We start from the raw sequence: 18,157 nt of genomic DNA on the forward strand, positions 1-18,157 counted from the left end.
ATAGGATCAAACGTGTAATCTTGGTTGTATGGAAGGAAATGCACTTACTTAGTGATTCTATCCACCACTACCCAGATGGAATCATAATTCCTAGATGTCAATGGAAAATGAGTCACAAAGTCTATTGTGATATGCTCTTATTCTCATTCGAAAATTGATAGTCTAAGAAGAAAACCTACAGGTCTTCGGTTTGCAGCCTTAACCTGCTTACATCCTAAGCACCTAGACACATATTGATATACATCCCGCTTCATCCCTTTCACCAGAATCGAGTTCTCAAATCCTTGTACATTTTCGTGCTTCCCGATCAATGCTAAGCTTGATCTGGTTAGCCTGGGCTAGAATTTCTTCTCTCAATTTAGAATCCCCCGGTACTACAATCCTTCCTAAAAAACACAATTTTCCATTTGCCTAGCTAACTTCTGAACTTTCTGGTCAAAAAACTGAGCTTCTCTTATCTTTACATACAAAGATGGTTCGAATAGGATGATAGATAACCGGATACATTCCATCCATTTCTTGTGTCAGAAATTGAATCCTGTTAGAACCTACGGGGGGGGGGGAATTTAGGTTCTATTGGAAACTTTAGAAATTTAAAGCGATTATGCATGTATGGATGCGGAAGACTTAAAGAAATAAAAAATAAATGTGGTAAATAAATGCGGTAAATAAATAAAGCAGTAAAGAGATAGGATATGTTTATAGAAGTTCGACGATAAATCGTCTACGTCTCCCCCCTTCTTGGTTAAGGTCAATTAACCAAGGATCCGTTAGCACCGCAACATCTTGGTTTTGATGGATCCAAGGGTAGTCATACAATAACAACACAATCACCGCATTGACAACTTTACAACTCGATACAACTTGGCCTTAAGGGCTCCAAGGATAGCCTCATAAAAACTCGATGAACTCGGCTTCACACTCGAGTATTCAACAATGATTTTTCTCAAGAACTATACAACTCGATAAAAAAATGTATTTGAAACACTTGAAATATGCTTAAAAGCTTTGATGGATCTCTCAATATATGCTTGAATAAATGAGAGAATTTTTGGATGAGTTGATGCTTGAAATGGCCTTGGAATGGCTCTATTTATAGTGCTGATTCAAGTGAGTTCGGACCGTTCGAACCGTGCTAGTTCAAATTAAAAAATGTGCGGCTGAGGAACTGTTCGGATCGTCCGAACTGGGCTTTGGATCGTCCGATCGGCTGCAATAAATTCACTGTCTGGCAAAATTCTTACGACAAAATCTTTCAATCGCTGTAAAGAGCTCGGATCGTCCGATCGTGTATTCAGATCCTCCGAATTTCGTACTTCGTGCCCTCCAAACTATCCTCCGAAAAATATTTAATTGATGAAAACATGTCCGTCCGAACTTCCTTCAGATCGTCCGAACTCCTGGACTTCGTAGCCTCTGAACCATCCTCCTTTATTTATAAAATTTTTGAAATACTTCGGACCATCCGAACTCCCTTTAGATCATCCGAAGCCTGTAGATCCGAACACTTGAAAATTTTTCTTCAATATTTTGCTATCGTTTCTTTCTTCCAACATTTTTCTTAGTCAAGAAATTTTAATATCTGCAAATTTTTCACTTTAAAATATTAGTAACAATTAACCTAGTTTTGTAATCATCAAAACATAATATTTTGAGACTTGTTAATGCATTAAAAACATTAATCTCACAACACGAGATTTGTATGTGTTTAAGGCGTAACAATCTCCTCCTTTTTGATGATCACAAAACTTGGTTAAATAGGAAAAATAAAAAAAATATGCATAAACAATTAAATAACAATTAATCATTTAATGAACATAACATTTTTAAATAAATATTTAAATAACTCCCCTCAATTTAACAATTTAATTTATTATTTAACCAACTTAATTCTCCCCCTTTTTGTGATAATCAAAAAGTAATAAAACAATAAAGAGAAATAAAACACACAATAATTTAATTAATTTATGGAAATTACATTACAAATTTAAAATATTACAACTTAAAATGCAAAAATAAAATCTAAAGATCATCTTCGTGACGCGGCGGAGGATGATCCATGAAGTGGTCAAATCGAGTCTCCAACTAGCAACTCTAGTAGTCAGAGCATCGATAGACGCGGTAGAATTAGCGAAGTGGCTGGCTAAACTCCCCTCAATGCGACCTACATTCGTCTTTAGACGATGAAGAGTCTCGAAAAGGCAATCAGAAGAGAATTGGTTCAAAGGGGTTGGAAAAACTTCGGGTTCCATGATAAATCTAATTTGGTGATAGTGGAATGGTAAAAAGTATGAGTTTTCGGAATAGGAAAAGACTGCACACCATCAAAAGAGATATCAAAATGAGTTAAAATATGGTTAATGAAGCGAGCAAAAGGAAGAGTTACCCGCTTCGAAGATTTAACTACGTTATGAATAACCTGCATAACAAAGCGAGGGAGGTTGAAAGGACAGGAGGAAACAATATGAAAAAGAACATATAAGTCTAGATATTTGCAAGTGGATGTGTCTCCACTGCGAGGAACGATAGATGTAGTAATTAATTTTTGAACAATTTGAAAATCAGGAGAGAGTTGTTTGAGAAAAACACGAGTGTTTATGTCAATAGCCGAACGACCGAGAATAGTAGATAAGACCTCATTACGATCAAAAGTAGGATCGTCTTGAGGCCATCGCTGAGAGAAGAAAAGACTAGGTCCGTCCCGGGGAAGGCCGAACCACTCAGCGAGATCAGCAGTAGAAAATCGAATATTCCTACCTTGAACAATTGTGACAATGTGGAGATCACTGCCCAGTTCGAGTTCAAGGTTGACGTAGAACTCAAAAATAAGCGAAGGGAAAAACAAATCTGGAATGGAAGGTAGGAAAAAGGATTCCCGATGCTGAGCGGTGATAAACACCAGCAGTAGGAGGTGAGAAGTGGCAAGGTAGGCCGTATCGAGAGGGCGGTCAGGTAAGATAGGGCGGTCATGGTAGTTGCTGGGGATAGGGCGAGAGACGTGATCGAGCAAATACTAATACTTAAATTCAATATAATTATATCTCTTTTATGCTCAATATTATTGCAAGTGCATGAATCAAGTTATAGAAAAATGTACGAAGTACGAGTATCGTCTTCAGGGACTACGTCACAATAACACAATTATTTTATTTCTCTACCCAAAGTAACAAAGATTTGATAATTGATTATTCTAAAATTATAAAGTAAAGAATTCAACTTAAAATACTTGAATGAAAAATAAAATTAACCATAGCAATGCTTAGAACAGAAAAATATAATATGAGAAAATTTTGTTGGAATCTCGGTTCACCTTCCCCCTAATTGAATTTGGACGATTGAAATTTACTTTTACACTCATAAATTTGACAAGAATTCCCGAAATATCGACACTCTTTCTCGAGTTTATGCCAATCTAATTCAAGTTAATAAAACATTCTAATCTCTTCAATTATTTATCATTACTGATTGCTTTGCGTTCATTGAATTCCTACAACTTTCAACCTAGTGGTCTATGGTTATCTACATGTACTAAATATCATATCTCTATGCATATTTTAAGTCCATGAATTTATCATTCGTCTTAATCATGAATCTATCTCTCGACAGCAATTCACAACTTATGAATCTATGCTAAACTTAGCTACTCCTCAACATAGAATAATAAACCATGATAAAATCAAATACTTGTATAAAACAAAATCAATTCGTCCAACGATTCAATCACAAAAACATGTTTCGGGGTTAGGATCCCCTAAATTCCAACAAAAGAAAGGTTTAGCTACTACAACTCATCATAAACTTCAATCGAACAAAGTTTTTAACATAAAAATCCAGAAATTTGGAATAAGAAAGACTCCCAACGAAAAGAAGAAATCTCCAATCTTCAGCAGCCGCCTCCGCCTTGATTCTCCGTCTAATCAACCCTTGAAACGTCTGAAAATATTCTATATATAGTGCCCCTCAGAGTCCTTTACAAATAAAACTCTCGGAATAAAAATTTCCAACTTTACGCGCGGGTGCTCGGTCTGTTGTTTTCTACCAACCGAGCGCTGGGAATTCCACTAACTTTCTGCCCTATTTTTTCAGCACGCGCTCGGTTTTCTAAATCCTACCGACCGAGCGCTCAACTTCCTTCAAGCTTTTTGCCTCTCCTGATAATGCCCGCGCTCGGTCTGCTAATTCCTGCAGACCGAGCGTACCCCCTTATGAAGCCCAAAAATTGGATTTTTCTCATTTTCCTGCCAATTTAACCATAAATCAATAGGAGTAAACAAAACACACAAAAATACACTAAATGCAAACAAAATTGGATAAATACGAACAAGACGACATGGAACGAATGCAAAACACTAAGAAAACAAACAAAAAAACACGGGAAAATGACTCCTATCAACCTCCCCAAACTAACCTTTTGCTTGCCCTCAAGCAAAATAGGTGACAAAATAGAATGCAAACACAACACAAAACACAACCACTATGGATAAACTCATATTTTTCAATCCTCCGAAAATTCATTTTATAACATTAACTTCACAAAGTGCCCTCCAGATTTCATGTGAACATGAGTGTGTGGATAGTGGCCCCAATGTCATGCACCTCGAAAAAACTCAGTTTACTTGGGCTATAAGATATAAGTGACAAATCAGGGTAAATCTACCTCATAAACACCCGTTATCTCAGTTATGTCTCCACCTTTTCACCTCCTTTGGAATTTGCAGAAAATGATCCATAGATATTAGTTACGCACCACTGGATTTTGCATCCGGTAAATTTATAGTCCCATTTGGTCCTCAAACTTAGCTATGATTTTAGGATTAGAATTTCAATCCCAAATCAAGCCCGGATGGAATTTTAAAAATTTTTTTCATACCCCATTTAATCCGCAGACTTAGCTATAACTTTGATAAGATTCGGATTTCAATCCCCTCGTCTATAGCCCGGATGGAGTACCTTTGTTAAAAATTTGGATTTCTTTTTGCAAGAAATCAATTTTTTAATGCCTCATTTAACCCGCAGACTTAGCTTTAATTTAGGAAGTAGGATTTCAATACCTAAATAAAGCCCGGATGGAACATTAAAACTAAAAAAATTTACGGGTGCGCTATGCATCATTCATTTTTCCAAACTCATTAGTGTGTTAGTAGAGTTAACCAAAATTACAAAGTATTCAATCAAGTTCGAAAGACCCTTAGTGCCATGCAATGACCTAACCATTGAAACTTCGTCTTTCTTAGTGCACTTCACTAGTTAAACTACAGTGCAATGAAATGTTCACAATCAATCCAAAGGTCACAATTATTTCACACAATTTTAAAATGTTTGCTTCCTACGCATCATCACTGGCTTTTATAAATTCATTCACAAATCGCATGCATTACACAACACACAACAAAGAACACAAACAAGAATGAATGAAAACGTAAAAGACGCCCTCCCCAAACTAAAATCTAGCAGTGCCCCCAATGCTAAACAAACGAAACAAAACAAACAAATGATGCAAAACACACAAGAACAAATGAAACGAAAACAAAAACTCCCCTGATTATTGGTCCTCATCGTCTCCATCGGCTTCATCATCTAAATCATCAGGCTGATTATGGCGGAGATCATTGTATTGGAAATGGAACGGAGGGTGATATGGTGGTGGAGTAGAAAAGGCCGCAGGGTCCAACCCGACATGAGAGATCAACCCGCAAAGCATAGAGTGAGGTTGAGGTTGGCGGCAGAACTCGGTCCATCCACGCTCAGTGATGCCGAGGGCGTGAGTGAGGTTCTCGGATAGATCTATGTCTCTCTCGGGAATCGGAGTCCGGTTGATCTTGGCGGCTTCATATCGTACTTTCGCCTCCACAAAGAATAACTTGCCATCGATAATGGTGGAGGATGAAGAAGAGGCACAAGAGGTGGCAATCTTTGCTCTCTTAGGACCCATATTGAACGAAATCAGGGAAATCAGAGAGAGGTACCTACGAATTTGATGGGAAAAAGTGAGAAATAGGGATGAGAGGAGGCGGCGTAGGGTTTAGAGTGAGAGAAAGAACGAGAAAGAATGAAAGGGGAAAGGGGATCGGGTCTTTTAATTGTTGTATCTGCGCGATGCGCTCGGTCTGCTGGATTTAGCAGACCGAGCGCATCCCCGATTTAGTAAAACAGAGAGTTGGGGTATTTTTGGGCGCTCGGTCTACAGAATTTCGCAGACCGAGTGCACCCCCATTTTAGCAAAATAGTAAGTTGAAAGATTTTTGGGCGCTCGGTCTGCAAAATATCGCAGACCAAGCGCACCCCATTTTGAAATTTTCTTTTCTTTTTTTCTTTTTTTTTTCAAAAGTAAAAAAAAAACTGAAATTGCTAAAATTTAAAAGAACTGAAGATTTAAAAGTTTAAAGCAAAATAAATTAAAATAAAATAGTGCTAAGAGAGTAGTTCTCAATTTATAGTCTAGAGCTCGACTGTTCGCCTCCCCAAACTAGTCTTGGTCAGTCAGTGTGGTGATGACTGGCGTTGAGTCGACATCATCCCCCACATAGTGTTTCAGCCTCTGTGCATTGACCCTGAAAGACTCATTTCTTGCATCTTTTATTTCAATGGCCCCCGATGGATACACCTTAGTGATTTTGTAAGGACTGGACCACCTCGACTTCAACTTCCCAAGAAAGAGCCTCAGCCTGGAGTTAAACAAAAGAACTGCTTCTCCTTCCTTAAATTCTCTTTGGCAAATGCGTCTGTCATGTATTCTCTTGGTCCTTTTTTTGTATGACACCGCCATATCATATGATTGATCTCGAAATTCCTCTAATTGGTTCAGCTCAAGCAATCTCTTCTCACATGCAGCAGCAAATTCAAAATTTAATGCTTTGATAGCCCAATATGCTCTATGCTATAACTCAACTGGAAAATGACATGTCTTACCAAACAACACTCTATATGGGGAGGTGCCTATAGGAGTTTTAAAATCAGTTTTATAGGCCCATAATGCATCATCAAGTCGAAGTGCCCAATCCTTTCTATTTGTACTCACACTTTTTTTCTAAAATTTGCTTAACTTCTCGATTGTACACTTCTACTTGTCCACTCGTTTAGGGATGATAAGCTGTAGAAACTTTGTGCTTGAAACCATATTTCTTCAAAAGTTTTTCGAAGAGTTTGTTGCAAAAATGGGTGCCACCATCACTAATAATTGCACGGGGTGCACCAAACCGATTAAAAATGTTTTTCTTTAAAAATTTTGTGACCACTAGTGCATCATTAGTTACATAAGCTTTGGCTTCTATCCATTTAGGAAAATAATCGACCCCGACCAAAACGTATTTTTTTGTAAAAGAGTTTGGAAATGGTCACATGAAGTCGATTCCCCACACATCAAATATCTCACATTCAATAATATTATTCAATGGCATTTCATGACGATTTGAGATATTACCTGTCCGCTGACATCGATCATACTCAATGATAAAAGACCGCGCATCTTTAAAAAGATTGGGCCAATAAAACCCACATTCAAGTACCTTAGCTACCGTCTTTATTGGCCCAGCATGACCATCTACCTCACGACCATGAAAATGACTGAGGATACTCTTCATTTCTCCCTCCTCCACACATCTCCGGATCATAGAGTCGGCACAAATTTTAAACAAGAAAGGTTCTTTCCAAAAATAATGTTTTACATCTGACAGAAACTTTTTCTTTTGATGAAAAGACAAGTTATATGGGAGTGTGTCCGTGACCAAGTAATTTGCAAAATTAGCATACCAAGGGGATTTTTCTATGGAAAACAACTTTTCATCAGGGAACCAATCATCTATGTCCTCAATATCATTCTATGCACAATCAGGAATGCATTCAAGTCTAGACAAGTGATCAGCTACAACATTTTCTACTCCTTTTTTATCATGTATCTCTAAGTCAAATTCTTGTAAGAGCAGGATCCACCTAATCAACCTAGGTTTTGCATCTTTCTTAGCCAATAGGTGTCTTATTGCAGAGTGATCAGTGTATACAGTGATTTTTGAAAGTACAAGGTATGAATGAAACTTGTCAAGTGCAAAAACTACAGCTAGCAACTCCTTTTCAGTGGTAGCATAATTCAATTGAGCTTCATTCAAGGTTTTGCTAGCATAGTAAATAGTAAGGAATACCTTGTCTATCCTCTGGCCAAGTACAGCTCCAACAGCCGAGTCGTTGGCATCACACATCACCTCAAATAGAAGATCCCAATCTGGCGAGGTCACCACTGGTGCAGTCACCAATCTTTCTCTCAGAAATTCAAACGCCTGTAAACAATTGGAATCAAAATTAAAAGGTGTATCTTTCATAACAAAGAAGACAGAGATTTTGCAATTTTTGAAAAATCTTTAATGAATCGCCGATAAAACCCGGCATGTCCTAGAAAACTTCTGACTCCCTTGATTGTTGTCGGTGGAGGTAAATTCTGAATGACTTGCACCTTGGCCTTGTCCACCTCGATTCCCTGCTCAGATATTTGGTGCCCTAAGACAATACCTTTGGTCACCATGAAGTGGCACTTTTCCCAGTTGAGGACCAAGTTTGTCTCCTCACATCTCATCAAAACATTATTCCGATTATTCAGACATGCATCAAAAGACTGACCAAAAATGGAAAAATCATCCATGAATATTTCTAGAAAATTTTCAACCATATCATGAAATATAGCAGTCATGCATCTCTGAAAAGTTGCAGGAGCATTACAAAGACCAAAAGGCATACATCTATAGGCAAACGTACTATATGGGCAAGTGAAAGTTTTTTTTATCCCGATCTTCAGGTGCAATCGCAATTTGATTGTATCCTGAATACTCATCTAAAAAGCAATAAAATTCATACCCAGCAAGCCTTTCTAGCATTTGGTCAATGAAGGGGAGGGGAAAATGGTCTTTACGGGTTGCGTCATTCAATTTCCTATAGTCTATACACACACGCCAACCTGTAACTGTCCTAGTAGGTATCAACTCATTCTGCTCATTCTCAATGACAGTTATCCCCCCTTTTTTCGGTACACATTTAATCGGACTCACCCATCCACTATCACAAATGGGATAAATAATATCTGCATACAGAAGTTTTATCGTTTCTGCTTTCACCACTTCTTGCATCTTGGGATTTAACCTCCTTTGTGGTTGGATCAAGGGTTTGATGCTCACTTTCATTATGATTTTATGCATGCAGATGGATGAATTAATGCCTTTGATATCTACTACCTTCCAGGCAAACACACTCTTGTGACTTTTGAGAACATCCAGCAGTCTGGGCTCCATCTCACCTGTCAAAGAAGAAGAAATTATGACAAGTAAATTTTCATTCTCACCCAAAAATACATATTTAAGATGGGTAGGTAATGGTTTCAATTCCACAATTGGTGGTTCTTCAAGACTTGGTTTCTGGAGGACTAAATCCTTCCGGTCACCAAGATCTTCGATTCTGAGATTTCCACCTTTTCGCCATAACTGGTTATCATTCAAGTAAGTCATCATCTCTTTAATTCCTTCATTTACTTCATCCTCATGATGCGGAGATACAAGTGCAGCTTCTAACGGTTCCTGAAATGTGTCCTGCACATAATCATACAGAAGTGAGTCCACAGCATCTATTTGAAAACACTCTTCATCACTTTGTGAAAATTTAAGAGCATTAAACACATCAAAATAGATTTTCTCCTCTCCGACTCTCAGAAGTAATTCTCCCTTTTGGACATCGATAAGTGCTTTCCCTATCGCCAGGAAATGTCTTCCCAAAATAAGTGGCATGTCCAAATCTTTCTCCATATCAAGCACCACAAAATCCACCAGGAAAATGAATTTGTCGACTTTCACCAGCACGTCTTCTATTATCCCTCTTGGATATTTGATAGACCTGTCCGCCAATTGCAATGACATCCTTGTGGATTTTGACTCTCCCAAGCTTAGTTTCCTGAAAACAGAATATGGCATTAAGTTTATACTCGCACCCAAATCACACAAAGGCTTATGAAATTGCACATCATTAATAACACAAGGGATAGAGAAACTCCCTGGATATTTTTGCTTCGATGGGATCTTGTTCTGAACTAGTACTGGGTAATTTTTTGTTAGACTGATCATTGCATGCTCCTCTAATTTTCTTTTGTTGGAGAGAATCCCCTTCAAGAACTTAGCATAGCTAGGCATTTGCATCAATGCATCGGCGAAGGGAATGTTTATATTCAATTTCTTGAATACTTCTAGGAATTTAGCAAACTGAGAATCTAGTTTGGCCTTCTTGAGAGCTGCAGGAAAAGGTGGTGGAATAACAATATTCGACTGTGATGTGGGTGGTTGTGTCAAAGTAGAAGACTTACCTGCAGTTTTTTCTAATACAGCTGGTTCTGACTCTTTCTCGCCTCGTCTCTCACCTTCAATTCTCTTTCCACTTCTTAATTCAACAGCCTTGACCTGCTCCTTTGGATTCTTTTCCGTGTCACTTGGCAAAGTACCCAGCTCTCTGCTGGACATCGCTTTAGCTAACTGCCCTATTTGATTTTCCAGATTCTTAATCGATGCATCCTGATTCTGCATTCTGGTCTCAGTGGATGATATGAACTTTTGCATCATCTGTTCCATGCTTGACTTCTCCTCTTGATGCTGTTTTCCATAGTTCTGATTCCCATAAGGCCTATTGTTCTATCCTCTCCACAAAAGGTTCGGATGTTGTTTCCTCCTTGGATTGTATGTATTTGATAATGGATCATTCCTAGGGCGGTTTTGATTCCATACATGGTTTATCATTCCTCCCTCTGGCTGATATGATGGATTGCCTATCTGACAATCTTTCATGAAGTGTTCAGCACCACATTTCTCGCACCACACTTCTTGAATACGCATCGCAGACTGCCCTAGAGTTAGCTCTTCAATCCTCTTATTCATGACTTCAAGCTGAGCTGCTACTGAGGTGAATGCATCAACTTGATGCATTCGTGCGGGTCTTCTGGCTGCATTCCTGTTTGATTGAGGGTGATAGCTACTGGATGCCATCTTCTCAATAAACTCATATCCATCTTTCGAAGATTTTTGTAACAAATTACCACCTGCAGCTGCATCTAACATGGTGCCATTTGAGTGAGGAAGACCATAATAAAAAGTTTGTACCACAAGACCGTCTGGTAGTTAGTGGTGTGGGCATCACCTCAATAGATCTTTGTAGTTCTCCCATGCTTCATATAGTGTTTCATGTTCTCCTTGAGCAAAGGTTGTGATGCCAGCTCTTAGCTTCATTGATTTAGATGGTGGAAAGTATTTGGTGAGGAAAGCTTTGGCGAGATCATCCCAAATGGTGATGAAACCTACAGGTAGAATCATTAGCCATGCTTTAGCCTTATGTCGTAATGAAAAAGGGAATAAATGCAAATGAATAGCATCATTAGAAACTCCCTGCATCTTGAAAGTGTCACAGATTTCTAGAAAATTTGTCAGGTGAGCATATGGGTCATCGATTGTCATCCCACCAAAATGGACTGTGTTTTGCACCATTTGAATGATAGCAGACTTTATTTCAAAATGATTTGCTGCTATGGTTTGCCTGATGATGCTTGGTCTGGCATTTTTGATAGATGGAATAGCACTATCCAACATTGACCTGTAGATAGGTGGTGCATTATTCTCAGCCTCTCCATCTCCACGTAGTCGTTCTTGTTCTGACATTGCTTCTTTTTGTTGCCTTCTTCTTCTGCAAAAAGTTCTTTCAATTTCTGGATCAAAAGGCAAGAGTTCTGCTTCGGGTGAATGTTGCATGCACTGCAAGAGAATCCTGCAGTTCACAGATGAAAATAGTGATTAAAATTGGTGTAAAGAAAGTTAAATAAGAAAAATCAAAGTAATCAATAATCCCCGACAACGGCGCCAAAAACTTGATCGAGCAAATACTAACACTTATATTCAATATAATTATCTCTCTTTTATGCTCAATATTATCGCAAGTGCATGACTCAAGTTATAGAAAAGTGTACGGAGTACGTGTATCGTCCTCAGGGACTACGTCACAATAACTCAATTATTTTATTTCTCTACCCAAAGTAACGAAGATTTGATAATTGATTATTCTAAAATTATAAAGTAAAGAATTCAACTTAAAATACTTGAATGAAAAATAACATTAATCACAACAATTCTTAGCACAGAAAAATATAATATGAGGAAATTTTGTTGGAATCTCAGTTCACCTTCCCCCTAATTGAATTTGGAAGATTGAAATTTACTTTTACACTCATAAATTTGACAAGAATTCCTGAAATATCAACACTCTCTCTCGAGTTTATGTCAATCTAATTCAAGTTAATGAAACAATCAAATCTCTTTAATTATTTATCATTACTGATTGTTTTGCGTTCATTGAATTCCAACAACTTTCAACCTAGTGGTCTATGGTTATCAACATGTACTAAATATCATATCTCTATGCATATTTTAAGTCCATGTATTTTATCATTCGTCCTAATCATAAATCTATCTCTCGAAAGCAATTCACAACTTACGAATCTAGGCTAAAGTTAGCTACTCCTCAACATAGAATAATAAACCATGATAAAATCAAATACTTGTATAAAACAAAATCAATTCGTCCAACGATTCAATCACAAAAACATGTTTCGGGGTTAGGATCCCCTAAATTCCAACAAAAGAAAGGTTTAGCTACTACAACTCATCATAAACTTCAATCGATCAAAGTTTTTAACATAAAAATCCAGAAATTTGGAATAAGAAAGACTCCCAACGAAAAGAAGAAATCTCCAATCTTCAGCAGCCGCCTCCGCCTTGATTCTCCGTCTAATCAACCCTTGAAACGTCTGAAAATATTCTATATATAGTGCCCCTCAGAGTCCTTTCCAAATAAAACTCTCGAAATAAAAATTTCCAACTTTACGCGCGGGCGCTTGGTCTGCTGTTTTCTTCGACCGAGCACTGGGAATTCCACCAAATTTCTGCCCTATTTTTTCAGCACGCGCTCAGTTTGCTAAATCCTACCGACCAAGCGCTCAACTTCCTTCAAGCTTTCAGCCTCTCCTGATAATGCCCGCGCTCGGTCTGCTAAATTCTGCAGACCAAGCGCACCCCCTTATGAAGCCCAACAATTGGATTTTTCTCATTTTCCTGTCAATTTAACCATAAATCAATAGGAGTAAACAAAACACACAAAAATACACTAAATGCAAACAAAATTGGATAAATACGAACAAGAAGACATGGAACGAATGCAAAAATCCAAGAAAACGAACAAAAAAACACGAAAAAATGACTCCTATCAAGATGGCTGGTTGGGTAGGATCGAATGGCGTAGATTCGAGTCGTGGGCAAATATTACGACTCGACCCACCAACTTCAAAATTGAAACGAGGCATTTTAGTAGAATTTTTTTTGAGTAAAAACAAAAAGGAAATGAGATTTTGGTGTGAAAGATTCGGAGGATCCGAGGCCTTTATATAGGCTAGGGATCGTACGGTCTAATCCTAATTATCGAGACGATAAGATTTAAACTTTTCGGATAAGATTTGGCGAAGATCGGACGGTCCAAAGGTGTTCGGATCGTCCGAACTGTTCAAAAATCCTAGAAAATTAAATGAAATTTTGACTGAATCGGATAAATTAAGGGAACGGATCGTTCGAATGGGTTCGGACGGTCCGAAGAATGGGAGGTGAAAATTTTAAATTTTACCGCGCTGGGATCGGAAGGTCCGATCTAGAATTTTTGGAGGTAAATTTTAAAAAAAATTGAACTGATTTGGTGGTAATAGTTCGGACGGTCCGAACTATGTTCGGAGGATCCGAACCAGTCGAGGACATAATTAAGAATATGACCCTTAGTTTTATTAATTAAAATTAAGTCCTCAAATAATTAATTCACATAAAATGTGAGCTTATAATTTTGAATAAATACAATTAATTTGTAATATACAAGATTAAATTGCTCAAAATTAATATTAAGCTCCTCTTTAATATGACATTAATTTTAAAATGTGTCTAAATGTGATTACAACTCAATCATGCCAAGTTTACCTCGCAAACGAATAAAAAAATTTTCATCTGGTGGTTTTGTAAAAATATCGGCAATTTGATTTTTCGTGTCAACATATTGAAGTTCAACTTAATTTTGTTCCATGTGGTCACGAATAAAATGATGTCGAATGTCAATATGTTTTATGCGAGAGAATTGAATCGGATTCTTTGTAAGACATATTGCGCTAGTGTTATTACGGAAAATATGGATTTTTGAAAAAGAAACACCATATTCAAGAAATTGATGTTTCATCCAAAGAATTTGCGCACAACATATACCAGCAGCCATATATTCGGCTTCGGTCATTGATAACGCAACACAATTTTGGTTCTTTGAAAACCAAAAAACCAAATAGTTTCTTAAAAAGAAACAGGTTCCACTAGTGCTTTTTCTATCCCCCTTATATCCACCAAAGTCGGCATCACAGTAAGCTATTAAATCAAAGAAAAATTTTTTAGAATACCTAAGCCGAGATTTGGAGTATTTGAAAGATATTTAAAAATGCGTTATAAGGCGAACAAATGTGATTCCTTTTGACATGATTGAAATCGTGCACACAAAAAAATACTAAACTTAATGTCAGGTCTACTAGCAGTTGCATAAAGTAGGAAGTCAATCATACTACGAAAAGAAGATTGATCTACTGTTTTACCATTTTCGTCTTTGTCGAGACTGATTGATGTTTTTATTGGTGTGGATGATGATTTTAAGTTCTCCATTCCAAACTTCTTGAGAATCTCGTTGATGTATTTTTCTTGGTTTATAAAAAAACCATCTTTGCATTGTTTGATTTGCAATCCGGGGAAATAATTAAGTTCTCCCATCATGTTCATCTCAAAGTGATCCCGCATAAGCATGGAGAATTATTGGCAAAGAGTTTCGTTAGTAGAACCAAAAATTATATCATCAACATAAATTTGCACAATCAATAAATCATCTTTTTCATTTTTGGTAAACAGTATAATGTCAATTTTTCCTCTCGAAAAACTATTTGAAATAAAAAATGTAGACAATTTATCATATCAAGCTCTAGGATCTTGTATGAAACCATACAATATTTTATTGAGTCTATAAACATGATTAGGCAAGAGAGGGTCAATAAATCCAGATGGTTGCTCAATATAAACTTCTTATTTTAGTTCACTATTTAAGAAGGCACTTTTAACATCCATTTGGAACAATTTAAAATTCCTAGAACAGGCATAATCAAGTAGCATGCGAATGCATTCTAGTCTAGCAACAGGCGCATAGGTTTCATCATAATCAATGCCTTATTCTTGACTATATCCTTTTGCTAAAAGCCTAGATTTATTTCTAGTTATTGTTCCATGCTCATCAAGTTTGTTTCTAAAAACCCATTTAATGTCTGATGTAGCAAAAAATTGATATTATCCGATTGGAGAGAATCTGAGTAATCTGTGGATATCTAGGTGGCCGGATTACTACGTGAACGGTTCCGAAGAACGAACTTCGTGGGTTGTTACCTGCATCACAAAGCAAAGTGAGTGGCGTCGGGAGTTGTCCGGCGAAGACACTCCGACGCTAAAGTCAGTATTTGCCCAACAAAAGTTCTAGAGAACTAAAGCATGTGACTATAGACAGCGTACCTTAATAATGAGAGAACTTGAGCTATTTATAGATAGTTGGAGAGTTTCATAGGCTTGAGCCTTTTATGGGCTTTTTAAAAATTTATGGGCCTTGATAAAGTGTCCAAATAAATAACTAAATAATATGAGACCCAAATGGATTGAGTCACTGGGCTTGGACCCGGTATAAATTCAAATTGGGTAATAACTCATCAGTTCCAATGATTGATCTCTATCATGCGGTCTAGGAACAAGAAACCAAACATCATTACGTTTAAACTCATTCAATTCATCTTTCATTGCTATAATCCAAGAATCATCTAATAATACATCATCAACACATTTTGGTTCAACATGATAAACAAAAGCAAGATGATTGCAAATATAATTGAGAGATGAAAAGGTAGATACTCTCTTTGAAGGACTTCCGATGATAAGATCCATTGGATGATCTTTGTGAATCATCCAATCCTTCGGTAGTGGAGTTTTCTCAACCATAGCTTCTTTTTCATTTAAGCTTGAGAAAGCCATCTCTTCTTCAAGTAGGTCTACGTCATAAATGTTAGTGCAAGAAATAGTAGACACAGATTCATCAAATATTACGTGCATGGATTCTTCTATTAATAGAGTGCGTTTGTTAAAAACTCGATAGGCTTTACTAGAAGTAGAATACCCAATAAAAATACCTTTATCAGACTTGGAATCAAACTTAACAAGGTTGTCCTTACCATTATTATGAATATATCATTTTGATCCGAAAGCCCAAAAATACGAAATATTAGGCTTTCTCCCTATCCATAATTCATATGGAGTTTTCTTAAGAATGGGCCTTATTGATACGCGATTGATAATGTAACAGGAAGTGTTTATTACTTCAGCCCAAAAATATTTTGGTAGAGAGTGCTCACATATCATGGTCTTCGCAATCTCTACAAGTGTCTTATTTTTCCTCTCAATGACACGTTTTGTTGAGGAGTCCTAGTACAAGAAAAATTGTTACCGATGCCTTTTTCTTCACAAAAATTTGTAAAATTTTCATTTTGAAATTCAGTTCCGTGGTCACTACGGATCTGTTTTATTGAAAGATTTTTTTCATTTTCAACACGTTTGACAAATGTTTTAAAATAATCAAGGGCATCATTTTTGTGGGCTAAAAGCAATGTCCACGTGAAATGTGAGAAATCATCCACAATGAAAAAAGCATAAAGCTTTCCTCCTAGGTTAGCATTCCTTGAGAGACCACATAGATCTAGGTAGAGAAGTTCAAGGGGCATAGAAGTTGATACAAAATTTTTATTTTTAAAAGATTCTTTTGTTTGTTTGCCAAACTGACAAACATCATAAACAAAATCTAATTTTAAATCAAGTTTTGGCATACCAACAACTAGATCATGTTTAAAAAGCTTTTCAATGGTAATAGGACCGACATGACCTAGTCGTCTATGCCAAAGAATTTTGTCATCAACATTCAAGGATACAAGGATTTTTATATTTGACAAAGATAAATTATTTAAAGAAACCTTGTAAACATTTTCACTTCTATATCATTTGAAATTTATGGATTTGTCAGTTGTGAGTGATATAGTGCAGTGTTGGGGAGTGAATTTGACTTCATAACCTCTATCTCACAACTGACTTATGCTTAGTAGATTATGCTTAAGTCCTTTCACTAGGAGTACATCATCAATCAATCAGGACTTAGATATACCTATTGAGCTGATTCCTTCAATAACTCCTTTGTTGTGACTTGTTGTCTCCAAATGAGACAGTTCCCTTCTCATTTGGTTTGACCAATTGGAGTAGCTCTTTGTTTCCCCTTCATATGTCTAGAACATCCACTGTCTAGATACCAAATACTAGGGAGAACATTTTTTCTAATTCCCTGCAAAAATTATTTTTGGTACTCTTTAGTTCTTTTGGGTCCATATATGTTAGAAAAGAGAAATATAAAATAGATTTTTAAGAGTTCAGTCTCTCATAGCGACATCATCGACACTTTACAATAGTGCTCCCAGTAGTAGGTAGGGCTAAGGCCACTTTAAAAACCTATTTTCTAGACAGAGCAACGTACATCAGGAAGACCAGTCACAAATCAAGACAGTTTAAACCTGTCTATGAAGAATTCTCTTAGATCATATTCCCATAATGTCAACTGATGAGTTGTTAAGAACTCTTAGGCCTCCATTTCATATAGCTCTTTTTATCATATTGAAATTTAAGAGATCTACATTTAATTCTACCATGGCCAATTTTACAGCAGTAAGTGCATGTAGGGGGTGATCTCATTTTAGCTTTAGCAATAAGGCTAGTGAAGTCTATAGATTTCTTACCATACTCTATTCCTCCTTTATCAAAGCTACATTTTTGCATGCTTAGTAGATTGTTTAATTTATTACTACTAACGTTAAATTTATCAAATGATTTTCTAAGTGAGCTACATCATCCTTTAATCTTAAGTTTTCATGCTCCTTAGATTCTAATTCATTTTTGAGATTTTTATTTTCCTTTTTAAGTGATTTTGCCATGTCAAACATGAGTTTATATGCATGTAG

At 36.8% G+C, this 18,157-nt stretch overlaps 1 protein-coding gene across 1 annotated transcript; it reads right to left on the minus strand.

Moving 5' to 3' along the window:
* Positions 1–6,466: 6,466 nt before the first annotated feature.
* Positions 6,467–11,075, minus strand: LOC140873999 (uncharacterized). Its single transcript, XM_073277281.1, has 8 exons — positions 10,746–11,075; positions 9,323–10,628; positions 8,842–9,277; positions 8,654–8,726; positions 8,444–8,602; positions 8,136–8,270; positions 7,506–7,817; positions 6,467–6,877 (listed from the first exon to the last, which is right to left on the minus strand). Exons 1-8 carry the CDS (start codon positions 11,073–11,075, stop codon positions 6,467–6,469), a joined length of 3,162 nt encoding a protein of 1,053 aa, XP_073133382.1.
* Positions 11,076–18,157: the final 7,082 nt, after the last annotated feature.

This window comes from Henckelia pumila, chromosome 1 (assembly GCF_033568475.1).
Source record: "Henckelia pumila isolate YLH828 chromosome 1, ASM3356847v2, whole genome shotgun sequence".
NCBI lineage: Eukaryota > Viridiplantae > Streptophyta > Magnoliopsida > Lamiales > Gesneriaceae > Henckelia > Henckelia pumila.

Coding starts and splice junctions, on each gene's coding strand:
- LOC140873999 (XM_073277281.1), bottom strand. CDS start 11,075: ATGTTAGATGCAGCTGCAGGTGGTAATTTGTTACAAAAATCTTCGAAA. Junction 8,727..8,841: donor ATGCTAGAAAGGCTTGCTGG/GTATGAATTTTA, acceptor GTTTGCCTATAG/ATGTATGCCTTTTGGTCTTT. Junction 6,878..7,505: donor CAATAAAGACGGTAGCTAAG/GTACTTGAATGT, acceptor GTTGAGTTATAG/CATAGAGCATATTGGGCTAT.